Raw genomic sequence first — 27,252 nt, forward strand, 5'->3', positions numbered from 1 at the left:
CTACTGCTGCAATGAGTACCGGTACATCTTAGACATGGCATCAGAGCGCAGAGCAGACGATGTCTCCGTATCTCCTCTGATGACACTGTGGATCCAGGGCAAATACGAGGAAATCTTCATATAGACTCCGTACTTGTTTGTTTGACAGGACTTGTCAAAGGAGAGGATCCCTGCAGCGTAGATGTCTCCAGTTGCAGCATCTGTTACCGCCAGAGCACCTCCTGCATCACCAAAACAAACATTCTCCTCATACTTGGTGGGTCCGGTGCAGAACATGTGGTCGTCTACAGCTGGTGTTCGCTTAGTGAGATCATATTCTGCCTTACACTCAGCGTGATTGGCTAGGGGGACTACTAGGTGTTTGAGTGATGTGGCGAGGGTGAGGTGTATCCCCCAGCCCCACCCGGTGATGACCCCCGTTCCTCACAGGGTGTCTGCCAGGTCCTGGCCCCTCTCTGGCAGAGGGATGGGGGTCACTTTATCGCTCATCAGCACAGGCATCTTCAGCTGGATCAGAGCTAGGTCGTTCTCCCAGTCAGAGCCGTTCTGGAAGCCTGGGTGAAGAACAACCTGCCGGAGGGAGAATTAAGAAAACAGACAAGACACAATTTGAATATTCTTTTCATTCAAGTGAAATGAAGTAGAAGAAACGTCAAAATGTCATTCTTAATCTTGCATGAAATAATAAAAAACAAAAAACCCTGAATAAATAAATTCATTTGTTCAACTCTGCCAACTTTGTTATTTTATGTTTTAAGACAAGTCTGATGATATGATAATGGTCAACAAATCCTATGAAAATTTGATTTCCCTTATTTTCTGAAATATATCTGTTGCTCATTATTTGATTTTAAAGTTTTTTTGACAACAATTGTGGTCTATGGGACAGAAGACTTAAACACACCACGATGTGTACATACAGCCAACAGTTAAATTGCCTATACATACAGGATGCACAGAATAAAAGGAAACATTTATTCTTGTTTTTTGTCTCATACCTGCTTCAATATATGTTTTCAAGGCTCAAAGCAAAAAATGAAAATGTGATGCATTTTCTTTTAATTTGCTTGAATGGCATGGCCTTGAAAATATGGTTTTCATGCAATAAACTAAATTATTGAAAGTCAACAAAAATAGATTTCTGTGCATAAACTCACATATTTCCTTTAATTCAGCACTACAGTATAGCGGTCTATTGAAATCTACACACCATTGACCCACAACATGCACCTGAATAGCGGCCTCTGGGGTCTTGAGCCTGATCAGAGAGGTAAAGGTACGTATTTCAGTTCAAATATTGATCTCACTCACCTTTTCGACAGCAACTTCGTTGGAGGCAACAGCTTGGGGCCGTCCATGGATTCCCAGGTACACTTTAGGAATGACAGGATCTTTCCCCTGAGTGTCCTGTCGACTCTTGTTGACAAACAGGTTCCTGCCAGCAGTCAGAATCCAGCGATCGGAGATGAGCGCCCTGCCTGCAGAGCCTCCGTCCAGCACCTTGTCAGTAATGTACACCATGACCTGCCACGGGACATGAGGAGCCAGGGTGCCCCCGACCATCCGCCTGGAGCGGGGGGATGCTAACCTGGTGGCTGGTTAAATAATTACAGTATATATTAATTTAATAATCTAAATTGTATATACTTGTTTTTGTCATGTATGATTGTCTGTATTCTCTATTTTTTTTATATTCATAAATCTTCTTCTCTTAGAACAATCAAAATTTCGATGGGTTATTTCAACACAAGGCATTTGATTATCATGTTTACAGCTGGTTCAAATTGTATCTTTCTGGAGAAATTCAGACTGTTGTTGTTGTTGTTGTTGTTGTTGTTGTTGTTGTTGTTGTTGTTTTTGTTGTTTTTGTTCCTGCAGCGTTCAGACTACACAATCAGCGCAGCTGCTATAGACCCCCCTCCCGCCACACACACACACACAACAACACAGACTATAACACCCCTTGCTGTTAAATACCAACCAACTATGTGCAATATGTGCTATATGTGCAATATATATATATGCCGTTATTAACTGTGCAATATATACCTGGCTGCTAAATCCGAAGAACTGTTACAGGATGTGTATTTTGTAAATAGTATAACTTTTTATTTTTGTATTATACAGTATCATTTTTTTTTTTACTTAATACTTTTTAATGCATGTAACATATGTAACATTAAGCTGTCTGTGTCTCTTTTCTGCTGTAACTACGTACATTTCCCCTCTGTGGGACTAATAAAGGTATTCTGATTCTGATTGATAGTTTAAATTATGTAGCCAAAGGGTTGATAAAGGAGTACCAAAAACACTTACATAAGAGCTCCTAATTGTTGTATTACTGTAATGGAAATTCACCGGAATAATGGAAATGTAATGACACAGGACTTGATTCAAAACAAAGTACCGACTAATCAACCTTCAATCAACCAGCTGAAAAGTGGAAACACACTGTTATCTGACCTTGAGATAATCTACTATATTTGACCTTCTTGCCTAAAAACTGGCCTTCAATTCACGGTTTCTTTGTTCGACCTGTCTGAAACTAGTTATGCTTATCACCTTGTAGTTTTTTGTATTACCACCTGAGGCTAGATGATCTGTAGCCTGTTCTCAGAAGGAGTCACAAGGCCACATTTCTTTCGTGTAAAGTATGTAGCAACTTTTTGCTCAATATGACTCACTGCAGAATTGCCTTGAGTGATTGAACCTCTTTGCAAAGCTTATTATTTGTCTAATTCAACACATAACGTCAATTGTTGAATTCGTTTTTTTTTTTTTCACCACATCACTGCATTGTGAGGTACCATACACATTGTCTTTGTAGAATTTAATGTAAGCTCTTAATTATATTAGACTTCATCAAAGAAAGCAGACTTTAACCTGGAGAAGTCTTGTCTGCAACTTGAAGTCAGCGGCATACTTTTGTATGCCGCTGACTTCAAGTTGCACAAAGGCTGGATTTTACTGTGTAAATAGGTGAAATGTATAGAAAATACCTTACAAAAGTATGCCGCTGACTTCAAGTTGCAGACAAGACTTCTCCAGGTTAAAGTCTGCTTTCTTTGATGAAGTCTAATATAATTAAGAGCTTACATTAAAGAGCCTGTGACACCATCCCAACAACTGTTGTGCAATGAAATATTGGGCTACTGGTAATCTCGAACCGTCAGTTTAAAAAAGAAAAAGCGATACCGTTCCGTTAAATATCAATAATTTCGAACATCTCGGGGAAATTCCTTCGACTCATTTTGAAGTTTTGGGGGAAGCCGGAAGTGACGTCAATGCGGAAACGCTTCGAGAGCCAAACACGGACAAAGTGTGTTGTCATGCGTAGAAATGGTGAATTACTGAGATTAGGCACGTTAATAACGTTTTAATGAAGTTGACTACAGTATATTCATATTTGTCAGTGCTTTCATGTCAATTCGGCGACATAAACATAAATGATCGTGGTGAAGATGATGATTACATTAGGATTAAAAATCGGGAGTGAGAGCTGCTGAATTTCCTCCCGTTGGATGTGATATAAAAACAAATCGATTATTTTTGTGGTTGTAAACTCAAGTGGATGAAACTACATTTATTAGTGCTTTCATGTCAATTCTGCGAACATATGATACATTAAATGATGAGTGAGGATGATGATTAAAAATCGTTTGTTTGAGCCGGTCTGCATTTCCTGATGAGAAAACAAACCGATGCTTTTTGTAGTTGTAGTACATCAACAACATGGATTAAACGTGTGTTTTTTTTACCACAATGTTGGAGAAATTAATGGATAAAATGCACGGATTATTATTATTATTCCGACTCGGGACACTAGGTCCACCGTTTCCCCGCAGCGAGGCTCCCCCCGTTGACAGTTTACGTGGGCTGGGTGCAGTGGCGGACTGGCCATCGGGACGAATCCCGATGGGCCGGTACCGAAGTGGGCCCGGTCGGATAAGTAACTAGCACATCCCCCATAGGCGGCGCGTGAGGCTCAGGTTTGAGAAGGCTAAATAACTTATTTTACCTGACGCTGCCCGCCTCCGGCGTCTATAGAAAAGAGATCAACTCAATGTGCGGAGTTTAAATCTCTCAAGTCATATTACAGGATAAAGAAAATACAGTTTAAACTGCCGTATGCAGAGAAGACGCCGACGTGTCGCACTTATCATTCATATTACATCATCAATCAGATCATCGATCATATAATATCATAATATATCATATATTTCCTTATCTGAGTCAGCTTCTCCAGCCTCATCTGGCCGTGCAACACTCACAGTGTCACAGACTGTATGCAGAAGTATTATTTAACACATTATGTTGACGAAACACTCGAGACAAATGTAATTAAAGTCAGATCCACTCGTGTCTTAGACGTGAACGCGCTCTCAGCTGGAGAGAGAAACCCTGGCTTGATTTACCGAGTTGATAACCAGCGCCGCTTAGCGAGATCTCGTTTGTTAGTTTGTTGTTGTTAGTTTATTTGTTACTCAAACATATCCAGGGTCTGTTGAACTGGCCTCGTAGTACAGGGCACAGGTGGCTAGCAGCGCTAATGTCAAAGACACAGACATTATACATTATATTTGTATTTTACCAGGATGCAGTGACACAAATATTTACATATTTACATTTACTATCGACAGCACCCGCCGCCCCTGACATCCCCCACTCCCCCCGTTGACAATTTACTAGCGGTACCGAAGTGGGCCGGTCGAGAGTCCCGGGATGATTTTTAGTCCCATTCCACACTGGCTACATGGCCATATGATCGCCCATATTGACGCACCTCATTCCTAAACTTCTAACAGATACAACATAAACCGATCCTTCAGCCTCATATGAGCTCTCAGACACGTTCAACATTAACCTGTCTGAGCTTGCTGCTGTGTGCGCCGTCGTGCGTTTACATCTGACTGTATATATATAAAGGTTTACATGCAGATGCTGGGATCCTGGACGGTGCAGCTGGAGCGCTGTGCCCGCAATGACGTCACCCATCATTTGGCGGGACTTGAAGAATCCGCGAGAAGATCCAGAAAATTGTCAACATTGAAGGCAGATTAATGGTTATCAAAGTACAAATATCCAAAATCAGTTCAGTAACGGTTTTCAAGGGGACAATATGTACTCAAATTGATGGGTTTGGATGATGGGGGAAAACCGTGTCACAGGCTCTTTAAATTCTACAAAGACAATGTGTATGGTACCTCACAATGCACACATTGACAATCCTATAATCTTCAAAACTGTATTTGCTGGCTTTTTGAAACACAATTTTATGACTGTTTTAATCAGTCTGTCTGTGATGATTGGTATGTCAAAATGACAAAAGAGTTTCTTCTCAAATCTCCTGAATAATTCCCTTCAAAGATGTCTGTATTCGGCACACGGTCATGACTTCCAGGACTGCTGTTAAAAGCGTTTTCATCTGCATCTGATGCTTTTATGCTCTGAAGGTTTCCTCCAGGAACAATTTATTCATCGTAAAGAAAGAAGAAAGATAGAGGATAATCCACTTGTTCTGCTTTGATCCTCGAGTCTTTTGTTCAAGGGAACCGGTTCTGGGGATCTTTTCTTTAAAGTGTTCGCAAATGCTTTGAACTCAGTCCATGATCCTGTTGTAAATGTAATATCCTCACAGGGTTTAACCAATGTATTTAACAAAGTTAGCAATTGCTTAGAAGTGCAATTAAATTAACAACTACCTAATCAAGACACCGCATTAATATGAAATGGATTCACTAGTTCAGGTATTCTTTCTCTCAATAATCTAATATTTTTTATGTAAATAAGTTCCCTTTTTTTTTTATTAACAAATGATTTTCAACATGCCTCCAGTCAGTGTCACATCTCTCTCTGCTCTCTGACCGCTTAGCCTTAGTTTTTGAAGGGCTGTTTGAGGAGAAGCAGATGATTTCCCTGTCAGATACAGTATATTTACGGCTACAGAAGGACACTATCTGAAATGAGCAATAATAGCTTCAGTCCTCAGATCCCGCAGAAAAGCCTGTAATTTCACTCTGCAGATATCTATCTGAACAGCAGCTGTCGAGGAGCTGGAAGTGTCAAACAGCAGCTTCAGAGAACTGGAGCCTGGAGCCACTGTTTTCTGAAATAAAAGGCTGCTGTTTGGATCTCTGGATCAGTCATTAAGGAAACATGTGAGGTTAGATATTCTGATTGTAAATACATGCATGTTCCCAATTTAATTATCTTATATGTGTTTTTGTAGATGCCACAATAACCAGTTTATTCACTGTACTGCACTGTTGGCACTGATGGAGTAAGTACTAAGATCATGCACTTAAGTAAAAGTAGTAATACCATAGTATAAAAATGTTCGATTACAAATAGTTGTGCATTCAAAATGCTATTTAGATGAACGTACATTAGTATTGGCATCAATATATATATATATATACCTAAAGTGACACAAGAAAAATGACTTATTATTGAGAATGGCCCAGTTCAGAATAATGTTTTATATATATTTTGTATTAATAATGTAAATCTGCAAAGTATTTAAGATTAGCAAACACATTTCTGGTTTGAAAAGAACAATATTTGCCTCTGACATGTACTGAGGTAGAAGTATAAAGTACCATCACATAGTAAAAGTACAAGTCAATGTTCTTATTTACCTTCCACTACTGAGTCTTCTAACAATCAAAGGATGAATTTCCATTAAATATGGTAGAGATATCCAGGGACCCCAGAGGATGAATCTGAGTAACTTATGTGAAAATAGGTGACCGTAGGAAACAATTTAACTGGAAACATAGCATTTGACCAAAAGTACTGTGCTTCAGCCTTAGCCTCGAGCATGCCTGTATACGTTTCTTTCTTGTTGGTCAACTACAGTTCAAACCGGAGAGACATGATGTAAGAATTACATATTTATTGTTTACAAGTCATATGAATGAAATGATTGCCATGATTGCCATGATAATACAACAAGAGAATGTAATGGTGTTTGGCGATTAGGCCCCGGTTTGCAGGATAATCATTCAGGAGGGAAAGCACCGCTCCGATGAAATCCCCGGGGTCTAGACACTGGTGGTGGTGCTGAGTAGGTGAGACCGGTCTGAAGAAGGAAGGTTTAGCTTTGTCCTGGAGGAGACTGGAGGCGAGAGGGGTGGAGGCGGGTTGCGGTCATCTGCAAATGACAACTGACAGGGAGGAAGAGCAGGCATTTAAGGAATTTAGCATGTGCAGCTATTGGCTGCTGAGGGGTGACGCCCTCATTTTTAATGAGGGGGGAAGGGAGCCATCGAGTGACGTGTAAGTGACTCGTGTTAGGTCTTCCTTATTGAACTTGCGCTAAGCTTCATTTCAAACCGGAGAGACGTGATGTAAGAATTACATATTTATTGTTTACACGTCATATGAATAAAATGATTGCCATGATAATACAACAGGAGAATGTAATGGTGTTTGGCGATTAGGCCCCGGTTTGCAGGATAATCATTCAGGAGGGAAAGCACCGCTCCGATGAAATCCCCAAAACCAGTGAAGTATGAAATACTGAGATGAACTGAGTTGCTTACCTTGTGGGGTGACTGGTGATCTGGGAAGGAAAGATAATAGATTAACACATATATGAGCGACATAGTGCCGGAATCACTGCCGGAGCTTACGGGTCATGCTGAGACTCTGACTGCCGAAATCAGTGCCGGTCTTACCTGAAAACGACCTGCGGGTCGCATGCCTGGCCAGCAGTGCTTGACTACGCCGAGGAGCGAGCGGTTTCGTTTTGTAACGGTGGCCCAACGTCCACGACACCGAAGTGTACGGTAGCCCGAAGCTATGACACCGAAGTGTACGGTGGCCTTCCGCCACGCCTGACTTCGCAGGCTATATATATATATATATTAGGGCTGTCAAACGATTACAATTTTTAATCAGATTAATCACAGCTTAAAAATTAATTAATCATGATTAATCACCATTCGAACTATGTCCAAAATATGCCATTTATTCATGTATATTGTGGGAATGGAAAGATAAATGAAAGAAGGCGGATATATCAATTTAACATACAGTATCTATGTTTATTATAACATTGTTCTGTGTTTCAAAATGAAAGACAACCCACACACCTATCAATCATCAAACCGTGGGGTCTTAATTCATTACGTGTTGATTTCTATCAACGGGGGAGTACTTCAGGAAAGTCGACAGAGGGGGGGCTAGTGGAGTACTTCGTGACCACAGAGTGTGAACGTTGTGATCAGCTGTTTTAGCGCAGTTCTCCAGTGAAGGGGGGAGTCTCCCTCCGCAGCCGGTTGGCGTAGTTTTGGCACAGTTCCGTTGTACAGACCGACGTTAACAGCAGCCCTGTCTGTGCACACGGAGACCGACTCTGTCGTCCGGTGATCTAACCGCCTTCTGGAAAAGCTTCACAAGTACGTCGGTACGCAAATGCGCTTTGTGACACAAGTGACGGTACGCATTTCAGATTACGCACATAACCTGCGTACCAGTTATGTGCACCCCTGTACCAGAGCCATATTATTACTATTATATGGCTCTGCCCTGTACTACAGCAAAAGCATTCTGCGTCGGGACTTCCTGCAACAACACCACGCCGTTATCAAAGATGTTCTATTGAGAAGACGATCACTACGTGACAAAAGTTTTCAAAACCGTGGCTACTGAAATCAATCTTACTAACTGCTGTCTGTGCAATTTACTCCGCGCGAGTTGGCAGACTCTATTTTGCTTACTTTAACATCATTTTTCATGGTGGGGCTAAGCCATTTCTTGGTATGGGTGTAGCCTACCCCAGCCATACCCTGGTGCTGCCACTGGTGGCACGTATGGGGCGGGCCATTCTGCACATGCGTTAAATGCGTTAAATATTTTAACGCAATTAATTAAAAAAATTAATTACCGCCGTTAACGCGATAATTTTGACAGCACTAATATATATATATCTTTTCTTTACTCTTTTCTCTTTCTTTCTTTCCTTTGTTTTGTAACTGACACCGGAGTGTACGGTGGCCTGAGTCCACGCCTGACTTCACAGGATATCTCTTTCTTTTCCTTCTTTACTCTTTCTTTATTTTCTTTGTTTTGTAACTGCCACGGGGGTGTACGGTGGCCCGAGTCCATGCCTGACTGCAGGAAATACATTTTACACTGATACGTTTGAGCAAGGCCTGGGAATGAAATACCTGTGTGCCGGAGATGAAGCCCGTTACATGTAGTTGCAGTGTGAGACGAGACATTATTCCCTGTGGGCAGGGCCCGCGGAATTAGGACAGGAATGCAGTTTGAATATCAGGTACCTTAGTGAGACATGTATACTTGTGAATGTGTTTATGAGCCACCACCAGTTATATGCATAGATACCATAGTTAGGGTCTGAGAGATATTTGGGAAGCCAGTACGGCGCTGATGTCCGGGCGAATGTAGGTTGTGAAGGCGGAGGAGGACCAGCGTCCTAGTTGTTGTAGGGATGAGGTAGAGAGACCTTGATTAGCAGCAGAGGTGGCTGCACCTATCCTGAAGGAATGTCCCGGGTATGATATGGTGATAGGCGAGATTTAATGAGAACTTGCTTGAGGTGGAAATTGACAGGGGCCATGACCCTGCGAACCACTCTCCCTGGAAGAAACCCCCAAAACCCACGGATTGGGTGGCATCCGTGAAGAACCTCATTGAGTCAGAGGAACGCACGAGGTCATCGTAAAAGAAAGTAACTCCATTCCAGTGGGCGAGCAGGAGGGACCAGAAACGTAGGTCTGAGCGGCAGCCTTCGTCTAAGAAAACGCAGTCATGGAGGTTGTCGACCGCTGATGCTGCGTCCAGGAGGCGGGAGATGAACGAGCGCCCCTGGGGGATGACGTGCATGGCGAAGTTGAGGTGTCCGAGAAGGGAGAGCAACTGTTGTTTTGTGATAACTTGTTGCTCGCAGTATGACTTGGTGAAGTCCCGGATGCGCTGCAATTTGTCGGAGGGGAGAGACGCCTTCATGTCTATGGAGTCGAGGATGATACCTAAGAACTCTAAGCGTGTGTCGGGACCTAACGTTTTCTCTTTGGAGAGAGGGACACCTAACTCCTGAAGCAGTGTTTAAGCTTGGCCAGTGAGATCCCTGAGCTGTCCTGTGGCGGGACTATGGGGAGGAGTCGTCCAGTAGGTGAAGGACGATAAATAAATGCTACATAAACGTTATCTTCCACGTGTTATCTAACCATCTCCGTTTCTACCTTTCAATATATTTTGAAAGAGAACTCTCTCTCTCTCATCTGCGTGCGGGGGCGGGCCTCACAGACACGCTGCATCTCTCGCTCACAGACACGCTGCAGCGCTGTGCAGTGTGCACACGGTTCTGCCGTTAATAAATATTACATTTTGTGAGGAAACTTTTCAACCAACAATTCCAATAAATATTCACTTCAGGTTTACGAAAGTAACTGACTCAGATAACTCGTTTTTCAAATGTAACGCCCGCTGAATATACTTGATTTTTTGTATTTCTGATTACGTCACGCCGTTACATGTATAGAGAACCGCAGTGACGCGTCCTAAAACCCGGAAGTAAGTTAGCATTTTTAGCACTTCCGGTTCCTTCGTCAAAAAAGCAATGTATTTTCTCCATAGGGTTTTGGAAAATAGCTCGAAATAAGGTCTGTGGTTGACACAAATTTAAGAGATAAATCACGTTTTGTTCTACGACAGTAGATACATCAGCAGTGACGCCACTGGTGATTTTTGAAGAGTTTACGTGTCTGAAAAACGATGGTTGTTACCGAGTGGCTGAATAGGACTACAGAAATTGTCGAGGCCGTTGTACGTCATTACGCCTACACACGTAAACACTCCCGCTAAGTTTGTTTTCCCCTGTGTTCTGCTTGAAAGCAAGTACCTGCCTATCTTTAGTAGCCTATCTGTAGTATCTTTAGTATCTGTATATCTATATCTTACCATTAGAATCTCTATTTTTGAAATGGTCATTTTTAACACCGTAGTTTTACAAATTATAGAACAATTAATTGCCAGTGTTTTCCAATTTGACTCGGCAGTTCGTTTCGTTGGCTAACGTTAGCTAAAGCTAGCGCTACTAGTTAGCTACGCAATGGTTTGTTGCTTTGCTCTGGGTTGCAGCCACAGGTCTTTGCATGAAACGTGCTCGTTCTATCGTTTCCCGGCCAATGTTTTCCAAAGGAGAGTCTGGATTCGTGCCATGAGGTAAGCTGACGTTACATTTTTGTCCATGTCACGGTGAAATGTAAATGATGGGTAGTGACTGTATCGCCGTTTTAGAGATGGCACTGCTGAAAAGACCGCAACATAAGTAAAGATAATGAATACATCCTATTAAAACCTGTGTGGCTTATATGATAAGTCTAATTAGTACAAGCAGCATAACGTTTCACCATGTGACTAAAGATTGTATTCAGGGAAATCAGTTTGACATATTGAACTAATAACAAATCACCTCTGGCTGGCAGAGAACTCTGCTCCATAGCTTCTCTTGGACGTAAAATCACATGTACATTTTACATTTATATTCAATTTAATATTCCATCCCTCACATACTTTTTATATATATAATAACTTATATTTTGTTTTTCTTGTTATGCTGCTGCAACACAAACATTTCCCCAATTCGGATCAATACAGTAATATCTTAATTAATTAAGAAATATAACTATTATAATCAGTGTAGCAGCTGACACCTATTTTCAATATGGATTAATCTACCTTTATTTCTTTAGTTCAATTTTGATCTATAAAAATGTCAAAATAGTGAAAATGTTCACGAGACAAAGTGCAAGGTTATATCTTTAGATGTTTTGTTTTAGCCTATGTACTGTATGTCTTAATGCTCTTATATGTGACGGTGTAACTTCCATGAAACTAATATTTGATATCTTCCCAACAGACGAGCTGACAGGAAAGGCGAGTAAATGTAAATTAAAAACGATTCACAATTTCTTAATGTCTTCTTCTTTCTTGCAGTGAGGTGAAGCTGACCTTGCACTTGGTGCCAGTAAGGATGCTCCTCACGCAGGCTGAATGTTTCTCCCTCCTTACTGACACAGAAGCCCTTGATTTGCAATACTTCACTAATTGTCATTTCCCTGGCTCCGTAGGGACACTTTACCTCCAGCACAGCGGAAGAACCTACCAGACCATCTGGAGATGCCCCCAACACTCCTGATTGGGAGAGCCACAAACCTGACTCATGGACCTGCATCTGGGATGCAGTGGTGAATGCCCTGACGCCCTCACATTCATTCCTAGTCCCCCACTGTACAGACAAAACACCATCAAGGGCCTGTTGTTGCCCTAGCACCCTGGCAATAAGGGAAGCAGTCACACGCTTTGACCTCAGGACAGCTCCAACGTTGCTGGCAGTCAACCTTCCTTTCCTGAACAAAGGCCAGTTTGGGTTGGTTCGCTGACCAGTGGTAGCCACCTGAATTGCCCTCTGTTGCTCCTCAGACAATGCCATGCTTGCCACAATTGCCTCAGGTCCCTGATGCCCAACAGATTTGAGAATTTCAGGAACAGTAAGTGTTTCCAAGCTGTAGTGTTCCTCTTCTGGCTCGGGGGAGAGAAGCCAAGACATTCCTGAGAACCTGCCCCCGAGTCTGTCCCTCAGCCAGTCACGATCTTCGGAGGTGGGCTCTCTTGTCAGCGGGTTGAATGACTTATTGGTTGGAGGAAATAGCTCCTCCACTGAATGCGTACGTTTAGCTGCCTTTGGCTTCTCACTGACAGGGGGTGTCAGTGCAGCTGAAACTGTGGATGGCAAAGATGGCTAATGCAGCCGCATGACTGCATTTCCATTCTCCACGTGGGCATTCACATTCTGTGGAGAGAATTCCCTCTTCTCCTGTAGATAGTGATACCTGTGGTGGTGGGATTGTTTTATTATTTAAAATATATTTACATTTGTAATGCCTTCCCAATTATCCCTTTAATTGTTTATAGCCTACTGTATGTTTATTTCATGGATATTTCTGTGTTTTCTGGTGTGTAATATTTGTAATCTTGGGGCCTCTTCTCTTTAACGTCTACATGCTACCACTGGCTCAGATAATGAAGAACAACAAAATAAGTTACCATAGATATGCAGATGACACACACATTTACCTAACCATTTCACCAGGAGACGATGCTCCAATTCAAACACTGAGTAAGTGCATTGAACAAATCAATGACTGGATGTGCCAGAACTTTCTCCAATTAAACAAAGATAAAACTGAGGTAATGGTCTTTGGAGCCAAGTCAGAACGTATAAAAGTTAGCGCTGAGCTTCTGTCTGCAATGTTCAAACCAACAGATAAAGCCAGAAATCTAGGTGTAGTCATGGACTCTGACCTGAGTTTCAACAGTCACATTAAAACAGTTACTAAATCAGCCTACTATCACCTAAAGAATATATCTAGGATTAAAAGACTAATGTCACAGCAGGATTTGGAAAAACTTGTCCCTTTATCTTTAGTAGACTGGACTACTGCAATGGTGTCTTCACAGGTCTCACTACAACATCTATTAGGAAGCTGCAGCTGATTCAGAACGCCGCTGCTCGAGTCCTCACTAACACTAAGAAAGTGGATCACATCACTCCTGTTCTGAAGTCTTTACACTGGCTTCCTGTGTGTCAAAGAATAGATTTCTAAATACTGCTGCTGGTTTATAAAGCACTGAATGGTTTAGGCCCAAATTACATTTCTGACCTGCTAAATGATGAACCATCCAGATCTCTCAGGTCTTCAGGGACTGGTCAGCTTTCTGTCCCCAGAGTCAGAACTAAACATGGAGAAGCAGCATTCAGTTATTATGCTCCAAATATCTGGAACAAACTCCCAGAAACCTGCAGGTCCGCTGCAACTCTTACTACTTTCAAATCCAGCAAGAAGACTTTTCTTTTTGCCGCTGCTTTTAATTGAACTATTCATATCTTAGACTGCACTGTAACTTTTATCCATGTATTTTTTCTTTTAATGTTTATTTTATTAGCTTTTCTTTTTAATGACTGGTTTTAAATGCCATTTCTTAATGTCTTTCATTTTTTGTAAAGCACTTTGAATTGCCATGTGTTGAAAAGTGCTATATAAATAAACTTGCCTTGCCTAATAAAGATTTCATGTGACACATAAAATGGATTTGTTGATGGGAATTAATGGGAATAAATTAACTCTAGGTTAACGGTACTCTTGCTATAACTACTCACCGACACTCTATAATCCTTGTCCCTCATGCTAGCCCTGACAACACCGGTAAGTACACCTTCATCGAGGCTGCACGTGTCCTGACTTGTAGTGGTTCTCTCCTCTATCTCCATTCTTATTGTCATCTTTGTAAAACGATATCAGACTGGTAATTGACACAGCCATGACTTCTAGTTAAATTCAGTGTGGCTAAAATGAAAAGCTTTGTTAAAATATGCAAGTGTAACAGGCCCCGCTATGCAGGGCGCGATGACAGATAGTATTTCCTGTAAAACAGGAGAAATTATGAGCAGAGAATTCCTTTTACTGCTCGTTTGGCGGGTCTTGCCAGAATGGCAAGCTAACAATTGGCACAAAACACAATTGTCCTGGCCCTTTACTGCTCTCAATATAAACACATGTTTATATCTTCAAAATATACTTGTAGTATTCAAAATAAACACATTTGTGTATAACCAAGTGTCATTAACATCATGACTCCAAATAAGAATGTACTGCTTCAAAACAGATATTGGTGCTGTATTCAAACACTGTTAATTACCTTTTCAGGCAAAGTATTAGCATTGGTCTAATATATGCTAGCATTAGCATCAAGCAACACGCATTTATAATAATTCAATTATGACTGACCATAGGACCCATAGACCATACAAAACACACCTCAAACACTTCTTAGCTATAAACAATTCACTTGCATCACTAGCAACCGCCATTACACACACAGCCACCACGAGGTGGTCTTCTACGCGAGTCTACTACATCTAAATAGCGACCACCATTACACATACACACACAGCCACCACGAGGTGGTCTTCTACACGGCATTAAACATAATAAACAACATCTAAACACCACTTCAAACTCAAGACATTGTGATTTATAACATTTGTGACAATCTGTACACATTACTGACCTGTAAAACAGGAGAAATTATGAGCAGAGAATTCCTTTTACTGCTCGTTTGGCGGGTCTTGCCAGAATGGCAAGCTAACGTCAGCTCCGTCATCACGTTACGGTAGACGCGTAAATAATAACAAACCCCTTTATGGCAGTGTTACTCTGCCATCTACTGCCCCCTGCTGTCCATTGTTAAACAGGTAATATAAAATGATATTAAATATAAACATAAAATTGTGATCACACACTGTGTGGGTCACACACTCCCCGACAAAGAAAAATGGCTCCCGACATTAACCATCAACCTCTTAACTTGTGCCCCTTCTCTTTGAACTTAAAACACTTATACACACTCTCATAAGGGCACTTCTTTAAATGTACAGGTGAATACTGTACAATATGGATGAGAGTGGGTGTAACAATCTTTCCTTCTCAATATGCATGTATGTATGGTAGAATTACAGTGTAAGGCAGTGTCTGGTGTGTAGTGTAAGGCAGGGTCTGGTCTGTAGTGTAAGGCAGTGTCTGGTGTGTAGTGTAATGTGGCATAGGAACAGGCTGCATTCCCCAGAATGGCATGGCTTGTACAGTATAGAGTCTTGCTGGGTCTGTAGACCCACATGGTCTGGAGGATGGCTGCCCAAGGGAGTCATATGTCAGCGTTTGAGGAGGTCTCCTGTCCCGTGTGGATTTCCTCACTGGCTCATCCTGAGGTGTCACAGGTCGGTCATAGCCATAGGGTACTTGTACATACTCATGCTCTTCCGGTGCTTCAGAATCCACAGGCAGGTCTTCCTCATCAGCCCGTTCTTCTGGTTGTTCTTGTCTGGTTTCTCTCTCAGGTGTAACAACTCCATGTTGTTCTGGTGTATGATATCTCGATGGCACTCTGTATCTATGTGGTTCAGGTACCCTTTTCTGACCATCTGTGTTTCGCTGAGATCCAGAGCTAAGTTCAACATTCTGTGAGTGAAGTCCAGCTTGTGGAGGTACTCTTAGCCAGTATCGTACTCTAGGTGCCTCATCATCAGAGTTTTCTGAGTCACTGCTTTGTGATGTCTCTCTCCGTCGTTGTTTCTCAACATGATGACTCTTGCTTTTCCCTCTAGGTGGTAGCGGATTTCCTGTTAGTTCAGGCAAGTTTACAGGTAGGTCATTGACAACGTGTAGGAGATTTCGATGGAGGGTACGGATCTTATCACCACCTGTCTCGGGGCACACTTTGTACACAGGAATTTCACCAACTTGTTCTTTGACGACATACACAGTTTGTTCCCAATAGGACCTCAATTTTCCAGGTCCACCTCTCTCACTCATGTTGCGGACTAGGACTCTATCACCAGGTTGGAGCACAACTCCCTTGATGTGACAGTCATAGTACTTCTTGTTTCTTGCACTGGAGTGTTGACTGTTTTCAGATGCAATCCGGTAAGCCTCTTTCATTCTCAGAGACCATTTCTTAGCATAGCCCTGTGTTGTTTCAGTCTTACCTTTGGCTGACAGGCCAAACATTAAATCTACTGGGAGACACGGGTGCCGTCCAAACATGAGGTAGTGGGGTGAGAAGCCTGTTGCCTCATGCCTGGTGCAGTTGTATGCATGTACAACCAGGGATAAGTGGTCTTTCCAGTTGCTCTTTTCTTTTTCTCCCAGGGTCCTCAACATTTGAAGCAATGTTCTATTGAACCTCTCAGCTGGGTTTCCTTGGGGGTGGTATGGGGTTGTCCTTGAATGAGCAACTCCAGCCAGATGCCTCAGGGTCTTGAACAGGTCATTTTCGAACTCTCTGCCTTGGTCGTGGTGGAGCCTGGCCGGGTAGCCGAATCTTGGAATAAAGTCATTATAGATTTTTTCAGCAGCTGTTCTGCCAGATTTATTTTTTGTTGCGTAGACTTGAGCAAATCTGGTAAAATGGTCAATAACTACTAAAATGTACTCGTAGCCCCCTTTGCTAGTTTCCAGGTGCATATAGTCTATAGACACAAGCTCAAGTGGTGCAGATGAAGTGATGCTGCCCATTGGTGCTCTGACGTGTGTCACAGGTTTCTTTTGTTTGATACAGGGACACTTTCTGGTTACATAGGTTTCAATGTCCTTTTTCATGAAAGGCCAGTAGAAACGGTCTCGAGCCAGGTGGATGACCCTCTCAGCCCCAACATGTCCCATGTCGTCATGGAGATGCTTTAGTACCAGGGGGTGGTATCGTGATGGTAAGACGAGCTGCTGCCGCTGACTGGCCGTCCGGTACAACAGTTGATTTTCCATGTGCAGTTTTCCCCACTCGTGCATGAGCTTTCTGAGTGTACCACTGGCTCTCTTCTTGTCCTCATTGGTCAATACTGCCTTGGCCTCTTTAAGTTTGATAAGCTCACCGATTGCATGGTCCTCCCTTTGAGCATTGACTAGCTCACTGTGGTCAATGGTAAGGGGTGACACATTCACAGGTGACTCTGAGCATGAAGCCAGGTCCAATGCAGCAACATAAGCAACATCCTGCCTCTTTGCAGACTCACAACCATCCCATGTGGTTTGAATGGTTTCTCTTGTGAGTTCCTCAGTACACTCTCTAACGTAGATGTCAATGTCAAGAGGGAGACGAGAGAGCGTGTCTGCGTCTATGTTCACTCTTCCTGGCCTGTATTTGACATCAAACCTAAAGTCTGCTAGCTCACCTACCCATCGGTGGCCCACAGCATTCAGCTTGGCAGTACTCATCATGTATGTGAGGGGATTATTGTCTGTGTATACTGTGAAATGGGGTGCATAGAACAGGTAATCCCTAAATTTCACACATATCGCCCACTTAAGAGCAAGAAACTCCAGTTTCCCTGAGTGCATGTTGTAATTCTTCTCAGCGGGAGACAGAGTTCTTGAACCATAGGCAATGACTCTCAATTTTCCATCCTGTCGTTGATACAACACAGCGCCGAGTCCCTGCTGAGAGGCGTCAGTGTGGAGCACAAATGGCAGTTCGAAATCCGGATAGGCCAACACAGGTGGGTGTGAAAGCGTGTCAATCAGCTGTTCAAGAATCCTTTGGTGATCATCAGTCCACAGGACAGGTGTCCTTGAGGGCATCTGAGCTCCTTTTCCCACCTTATGTTTCCCCTGTGTTACGGTAGAGTTTCCTTTAATTTTTAACAGATCATAAACTGGTTTTGCAATGCTTGAGAAGTTTTGAATATAGGCTCTATAGTAGCTTAGGAAACCCAGTAACTTCCGCACTTCTCCAACTGTGCTTGGCCTCTTCTCTTTCAGAGACATAATAGCATCAATGTCTTTTGGGTCAATCCTGACACCGTCTGCAGAGACCAGCCTCCCAACATACCTGACCTCTTTCTGGAACAGCTCACACTTTGTTGGTCGAAGCTTGACACCATGGGACTGCAAGGCTCTCAGGACTTGACGTACTCCCTCAACATGGCTAGTGAAGGAGTCGGAGTAGCAGAGGATGTCATCGAGGTAAGGGATACAGCAGTTGTCACGCAGAGAGTCCAACATTTCCTCCATGCTGCGCTGAAAAGCAGCAGGGGCGTTGGAGAGTCCAAAAGGTATCCTCACCCACTCATACAGCCCCCAAGGGGTGATGAAAGCCGTCATGTGTCTGGATCCTTCAGCAATGTAGCCTTGGTGGTAGGCCTTGCCTTGGTCTAAAATGCTGAACCAGCTTTGGCCTTTTAGGGTGTCGATGAGTTCCTGAATACGAGGCAATGGGTGACGGTCTGGTACCGTTTTCTGGTTTAACATTCTATAATCGATGCATAACCTTAGGGACCCATCCTTTTTCCTGACGCAGACAACAGGTGCTGAGTATGGAGATTTGGACTTAACTATCCACCCTTTTACAAGCAGGTCTTGGATGTACTCTTTAACCTCTTTATAAAGGGGCTTGGGTACTGCACTGTATGTGCGCTGAACTGGGATGTTGTCCTTTAAGTTGATGGACATTTGCAGGTTGGGAATGCAACCTATGTCCCCATCATCTTTAGCAAAGGCTGCCGATTCCTCGTGTAACATCTGTTCCACCTTCATCTGTTGCTCATCACTCAGGTGGCTGACATCCACAGGTGGGTGCCACAGTGCAGAAGTGGGTTTGTCACTGTTAGAGTGTGGTGATGTGGAAGAACTGGCTATATTTGCCTGGGCTTGATTGTCCTTGCTGCTTTGGTTATCTGTCTCTATCACTCTGTCAATGGTTTCGATGTTGCCTAGAACAGTACCGCTGGGCAGAGTCACAGCACTTCTGGAATGGTTTGACACAGGCACCTTTACGAAAGGTCTCTCTGTCTGTTGGATCGCCATTAGTCCTTCTCCAACACTCAGCTGTGCCAGGGGTGTAGCTTCTAGATTGGGTTCGAAAAGCACAAGTGAGTCAGATTCACTAATATCTACTGGTACCCTGCACTTAATATAAGCTACCTGGCCAGGATAAATAGTGACTTCTTTCCTGCCTATCTTTACTGCAGCATTCTGTTGTTTCTGTTTTTGCTCAGTCTTTATGAAACTCACCATAGCTTCTGCCATTGCACTGTCCATCTCCAAAGCACCCGTAAGCAAGTTGACAAGGATAGATATCACTTTGGGTCTACTTTCATGACTCCTAAAGAGTTCCTGGATGACATTAAAACCAACTATCGGTCTGTCTATTTTTATTCGACTCACTAGGAAAGGCACTCGAATAGATAAGTCTGGATCATCGTTTCCCTGCAGGTTTACTACCACTTCAATCCATCCTTCATAAGGTACTGCATCTCCTGTGACAGCCGTCACGTAGAGATCATCCTCCATGAGTTCACTGAGGGGTCTAATATCTTGTCCAGGTAAGTATCTGTCTTTCCAAGCATTGTCTATTATGCTCACATTGGCCCCAGAGTCTAAAAGAGCGGTTATGGCATAACCGTTCATGCTACATCTCAATAGCGACTTTCGACCAATTAGCGGAGCTATCTTTTTGATTGGGTGTTGTTCGTTATTGTTCTGCGTGTTGATAGGTGTATGACCAGTGCTTTGTCTTGCTGCTGCAACCTCCTGGGGGTGGGACTTTTCCTTTGGGTCGGTCAGTGGTCGTCCCGTTGCCCTGACCGGTGCCCGTTTCCCGCCTGCTTCTGTCTTTTCAAGCAGCCTATAGCACGATGACCCTCCTCCCCACAGAAAAAGCAGTGGCTACAATTTGGTTGAGCCTGAGCTATGCATTGTGGGCACCCATACGGTCTCCTGGTCTTCTTCTCTGGTCTGGTTTTGTCAGAGCAACACTGGCGAGTGGTTTGATGTAGCCCCTCAGGCACCTGGGTTGTTGTTGATAGCTGTTTCAGTGTTTCCATTGCCTGTGTTAAAGCCTCAACCTGTGCACTCAATCTCTGGATGACATTATCCTTACTTTTAGTCTCTCCCACACTGCTGAGTATCTCTTCAGGTTCAGCGAGTATGCTGTGTGCTTGAGTTAACTTGCGGTTGGAACTGCGTCCCAGTCTGCGCTTTCTTTCACTTTCTTCCATCGTAGTCTTGATAACCTGCCTTAACAGAGCTTCATCAGACACAGTGGGGTCAGCAAGCAGAGGTTTCAGCTCCCGTCTGACATCCTCATGTCTCTCTCCCATGCCTTGATAGACTGCATTCAAAAACACACCCTGCAGTGTAGACGCATCATACTTAATAAGTGCATTTTCCTGCCTGGAGGTGAACATTATTTTTTGTTTCAGTCCTATCATGCGGTATAGGAATTGCTGTGGAGCTTCATTTTCATGCTGTCTAGCACACATCAATTCCTGGAAGAGCTCTGTGCTGCTCTTCTCGCCAAGGTGGGACTGCAGGAAACTCTTCAGCTCGGTAACTGTAAGATCTTCCTTGTTTGTCAGCATGTCTTTAAAGTTTCCACCTTTTATTATGCGTGACACCCCTCTAATGATCTCGTCATCAGTGTGTTGCTCTCTGCAGCCTTCCTCAATCTGTTTACATAAGCTGTTAAAGCTAATGTCTGATGAAGTGTCAGTTATCTGCCCTCCATGAATCTTAAACTCCCTTCTGTGCAGAAATGAAAGATCTTTAAGGGAAATCATGCTCTCTCGGGTGGGATTAGAGAGTCCTTCTGTAGATGTATGTGGTGAGTTAGGTGTATGCTGCTTACTGGGTTGGCTAGAGTGAGGTTGCGGTGTGTCTGAACTAGGTGTGGTGACACTGCGTTGAAGTTTGTTTTGCACCTCCTCTAAGCCCCTTAACAGTTTCTGTATGTCTGCGTCATGAAGGCCAGTCTCAGTTGGATTGTCTAATGGCTCAAGTTGTTGGTTAGCGTTAACAGTAGCAGATAACATCAGAGGTGATTTAACAGAAGTATCAATTTCACCCTCTTTGGAACACACGGTACCACTGCTACGGTTTGCAATAATCAAATTAACAGTATCTTGTAGACACAACAACATTGACATTCCCTCATCTTCTAGGTTTAGTAGAGTCATACTGTTCATATTCGCAGCAATATACTCAACACAGCCCTCGTCGTCGTCCCTGTTTAGCTCTGATGAGTCAAGTTCTTCCACTGGATCGAGGTGTGTGGCAACTTCATACGCTTCATCTGCTGTTAGCTGATGAAGTCTTCTCTTGATGGACCAGCTTAGTCTCTTCCTCTCGTTGTCCGCCATCCTGTGTGTAGTGGGCAACTGTGGCAAACAGTTCTGCACTCCTAGGCGTAGATCCCCTTCAACCTGGTCTCTCTACCTCTTGAGTCGCTAACTGGAAGCACCTTCACTCCGGCAACACGTCGTCAGTCCGGTCCTTTAGGTCCAATATCACTGGATCAGCATGTGGTCGTCTCAAACGATGCTGATCCCGGACGAGCCCCCAAGAATCTGTAACAGGCCCCGCTATGCAGGGCGCGATGACAGATAGTATTTCCTGTAAAACAGGAGAAATTATGAGCAGAGAATTCCTTTTACTGCTCGTTTGGCGGGTCTTGCCAGAATGGCAAGCTAACAATTGGCACAAAACACAATTGTCCTGGCCCTTTACTGCTCTCAATATAAACACATGTTTATATCTTCAAAATATACTTGTAGTATTCAAAATAAACACATTTGTGTATAACCAAGTGTCATTAACATCATGACTCCAAATAAGAATGTACTGCTTCAAAACAGATATTGGTGCTGTATTCAAACACTGTTAATTACCTTTTCAGGCAAAGTATTAGCATTGGTCTAATATATGCTAGCATTAGCATCAAGCAACACGCATTTATAATAATTCAATTATGACTGACCATAGGACCCATAGACCATACAAAACACACCTCAAACACTTCTTAGCTATAAACAATTCACTTGCATCACTAGCAACCGCCATTACACACACAGCCACCACGAGGTGGTCTTCTACGCGAGTCTACTACATCTAAATAGCGACCACCATTACACATACACACACAGCCACCACGAGGTGGTCTTCTACACGGCATTAAACATAATAAACAACATCTAAACACCACTTCAAACTCAAGACATTGTGATTTATAACATTTGTGACAATCTGTACACATTACTGACCTGTAAAACAGGAGAAATTATGAGCAGAGAATTCCTTTTACTGCTCGTTTGGCGGGTCTTGCCAGAATGGCAAGCTAACGTCAGCTCCGTCATCACGTTACGGTAGACGCGTAAATAATAACAAACCCCTTTATGGCAGTGTTACTCTGCCATCTACTGCCCCCTGCTGTCCATTGTTAAACAGGTAATATAAAATGATATTAAATATAAACATAAAATTGTGATCACACACTGTGTGGGTCACACAAGCACGCGGAAGTCAAAGTCAGCTTTATTGTAAACAAATTCTACATGTGTTATACATCCAGAAATATCGTTTCCCACAGTGTGACATGTAGCCTATACATAAAACAAAACAAAAAGGGCCTAGATAAACGGGGAGTTTAAAATGTTAATATATTTAAAAAGTGTTCAAAGTGCAGTTTCAGTGCAAGTCAGTTGAAACGATCTTAAAGGAATGGTCCACTCATTAGATAATTAATCAAAACTTCAGTATTTAGTGAAACGTTATGTTTAAACCATACCCTGAAGAAATCAGCGATATTCCCCGGTAAATAATGATTTTATAGCTCTTTTTATCAAGACCTGTATATTCCGTCTGGCCGCCGCCATGTTTGCCATTTTCAGTAGTCACGTGATGGTCGTGACGTCATCCATGCGTTCACTTTGTCAACACACGGAAATATGGTGGAGTATTTCAGTTCGGACTCGTCAGCAGAGGAACAAGTTTTGACCAATGTGAAGAGATTGGATGGGGGAATTCAGCCATACATATCAGTATGACAATACGACACCCTCTGTCCTAAGACCCTCACATCGTACAAGGAAAAACTTCCGAAGAAAACCCACAGTTTAAAGGGAACATGGGAGAAACCTCAGGGAGAGCAACAGAGGAGGGATCCCTCTCCCAGGACGGACAGACGTGCAATAGATGCCGTGTGTAAATTGAAAAGATAATACATTTGCAACATAGGTAGTCCAAATGTTTGGAAATGCATGTGTGTATAATGGGAAGATGATATAAGATACTATATGTATGCATGTAGTACCACCCTTGCTAGCAATTCCCTCTCTAGTTTAGCATACTCAGCTTCGTTGTCCCTGGCCATAGAATCACGATTTTATGGGGCCGGAAAAAACTGGGGTAAAATACACACTAGCCGGTACTACGCTATATGGAAAGGCCACCAAAAACTGTCCTGGCCTGGACGCTAAAGGACGTTAAAACGGGGCTAGCCGCTGCAATGGAAATGCGCTATAACATACCTTATTCTTACTCCGAGCACTACTTCTGCTCCTCCGTCGCTTCACACTTGCAGAGGGCGATTTCTCAACTGGCCGAACTGGTGTCCTGGTCGGTGATGACACCAGAAAGACCGATGGTACTGCATCTCCATTGAGTAATGGTTGTTCTTTAAATCCCATGTTATGTTTGATCATACTCTCAGAGTAGTCGTCCGGAAATGTGAAATGTTCGCTGCATACATGAGCCTGTAAATCTCTCGGTTCGGGCCGGCCACATTTCGCTAGCCACTGCCTCCGAATGTACTTCTTATGCTTACCTTTTGGCAACAGATGGAACCGAGCATTCCGTGGATTGTTCCTATCCGAATTATGGCAATATTTCGCGATACAGTGAGGCATATTTGAATAGAGAAACTACAGTAAATAACATGGAGATCAACGTGTCTTCGAAAACCAAACGCATGGATTACGTCACGTCCGGGAAATGGCGGCGCCCACAGTGTTGATGTTATTTCGGTATATAATCAGTTTAAAATCACTGATAATGTCATCGGATTAAAAAAAAAAAGAGAGAGACTGGCAGAGACTGGTCTGTTTTATCGGATGATAATTTTTAAAAAATGAGTGTCATGAGCATACCATTCCTTTAAGTTGGCGTGACGTTGAAGTCGTGCGACCCTGCTGCTGTACTGGCTTGTAGTTCGTTTATAGCATAACGTTAGCATTTCGCTTTTGGCGACTGGATTTATGATTCAAAAATTATAAAAGTAGGGGAGACATGTGGAGATTATCCGGCTGAACAAAACGTGATCCTTCTCTTAAATGTGTGTCAACCACAGACCTTATTTCGAGCTATTTTCCAAAATCCTATGGAGAAATTGCATTGCGTTTTTGACGAAGGAACCGGAAGAAGTTTACATCCGGGTTTTAGGACGCGTCACTGCGGTTCTCTATTCCGTTACAACCCAACCCTGTGTAAGGGTGAGTGCAAACATTTTCGTTAACACTAGTACCTGACCTGAGTGCCACGGAAGTCGAAGCTCCTTAGACGGAGTCTTCCAGGGCCTGGAGGCGAGCATCGATAGCTATCATGGAGCTAGCCAGGGATTGCAGGGAGCCGGCCACACTACTCTCCATGAGGGGTGTGTTAGTGACGCTCCCGGACTGGCGAGCCTGGGAGGGGGTGGATTTTGGAGGTGGACGGGATCCTGGAGGGCTCGACTTCCTGCCCTTTTTTTTATTACCTCCGCGGCTGCGGCCGCGTCCTCGCCCTGCTCTCTGGGGAGCTGACTGGAGCTGCTGCCCCGGACTGGGGAGCTGTGCTGGAGACCTGATCCGAGAGCTCTCGGAGCTGCGAGAGAGTGAGGCCTGGGGCTGTGGGGATGCCCTGCTGCAGGAGCCAGGCGATGAGGAAGTCTGCCTCTGGTGATAGGCCGCTGTGGGGAGCCGAACCGGGCTCGAATAATTCCATACCAGGTTCGTGATCTGAATTGTCCGAGTTGGACATCTTGAGCTAGTTTTTCTTGTGCTTTTTTTCTTCTTCTTTTTTCTCACGAGGAGGAGTATTGTAGTACTGCTACTGTTTGCGGTCATCTGCAAATGACAACTGACAGGGAGGAAGAGCAGGCATTTAAGAAATTTAGCATGTGCAGCTATTGGCTGCTGAGGGGTGACGCCCTCATATTTAATGAGGGGGGAAGGGAGCCATCGAGTGACGTGTAAGTGACTCGTGTTAGGTCTTCCTTATTGAACTTGCGCTAAAGCTTCATTAAACCCTACCAACAAATATTCTATGGTAAATGTAAACAGAAATCCATTTTGAATTAGATCACCATCTCCATCAGTGTTTGTTTGTGTTAGTGCGTGTTACCTGCCAAAGGTTGGTTCATTTCTTCGGTTAGAACCTCGTCTGCCAAACAGGCGCATGCGGCCAGGAGGAGCACTGTCTGAGAAAACCAACAATAGATCAACACAAAGTGAAATGTCTCATTGCCCATAAAAGGATTATGAATGACAAAACTCTAAACAAATCAGAGTTAGAATTTGTAGATAATTATTGTAAAACGTAACCAAGTTTACGGTGGCCCTGAAGTGCAAAACACTACAGCATTTCAGAAAACACCACAGCATTTCACAAAACGCCACAGCATTTCACAAAACACCACAGCATTTCACAAAACGCCACAGCATTTCACAAAACACCACAGCATTTCAGAAAACACCACAGCATTTCACATTGGACGGAAAGGGTATTCCTTTAGGGAGAACACTTCTTGTTTGTGATTGGACAGAGCCAGCCAGGGAAGCACTGCTGTGATTGGTTGTTTTTGCTGCCAGTCAAGAAATGACGCTTCGTGATTGGTCAACACCCGACAGCGAAATATGTCCCAACCATGGTCCCACAACGTATGGTCCCAACACATCAGCCGTTAGCACACACTCAGATCTCACAGCTCCTCATATCTGTTCAGAAACTGGACAAAAGTTAAACATGTACAAACCACAGACTGTCTGTGTCATGGCGAATACAGTCGCTGCTTTATTTATGTCTGTATGATGTTGTTGTGTGGACGGAGCAGCTACAGGTTAGTTTAGCCTGATGAATCCGATTCAGAAAACACGCATTTTAAAAGCTTTTCGCCTGCCGTCTTGTCTGCAGACTTGTCAAAGCGTTAATTCATGGTTTTTACTAACTGCTATCAGTATGTAGTTACTTCGGCATCACTTTGAAACGTGTATTACAATTAAATCACGGTCAAATATGTTCATTTTGTTGTAGGATTTACATGGAGATACGCCCCGTCCCCTCTCCAGCGCCTCTTGTTTGAATGACAGCATTGATCGGAGCAAACACAGCTGACAGCCACGGTGAAACTCGAGCGATTAGAGCGATGCGAATATTGGGTGGTCTACCATAGTATTTACATGGAGATAAGCCACTTACAAACCATGAGTTAATAAAGCATTAATTCTGTATTTACTCCTGTCATTCAAACAAGACGCTGGAGAGGGGGCGGGCCGTATCTCTTTATTTCGGATTCCGCTGATTGCTGGAATCTGAAATAAATGATTGCAAAATCTCATTTTCCATCAGCTGGGAGACTCCACAGTTTGGATTCAGGGAAAATAGCAGCTATCATTGATTGTAATCTATTGCACTTTCAACACAGGTTTCTTGAATTAAAATAGAGTTTCTCTTGTGACTGTTTTCAGAAGTGTGTTCATGTAGTGTAAAATGCCCTTATTATGGTTTAATTATACAAGTTGAGTTATTGTAATGTAAGCAATGTTTTATCTTTCTAGATATATAGATATGTGAATCCTTCATAGGTTTTAATAGGATTAGAGGTTTTGCCAAGTAAAACCATTTTATAAGTCAGTGTTTC

The 27,252-nt window shown here is 43.2% G+C and overlaps 1 protein-coding gene across 1 annotated transcript; it reads right to left on the reverse strand.

Moving 5' to 3' along the window:
- Window positions 1-25,863, reverse strand: hp (haptoglobin). Its single transcript, XM_034078450.1, is given in 3 exon segments — window positions 1-570; window positions 1,312-1,595; window positions 25,737-25,863. Coding segments are annotated over 3 exon segments (981 nt in total).
- Between the last annotated feature and the right edge of the window lie 1,389 nt (window positions 25,864-27,252).

The sequence above is a fragment of the Pseudochaenichthys georgianus genome, chromosome 3 (assembly GCF_902827115.2).
Source record: "Pseudochaenichthys georgianus chromosome 3, fPseGeo1.2, whole genome shotgun sequence".
In the NCBI taxonomy this organism is placed as follows: domain Eukaryota; kingdom Metazoa; phylum Chordata; class Actinopteri; order Perciformes; family Channichthyidae; genus Pseudochaenichthys; species Pseudochaenichthys georgianus.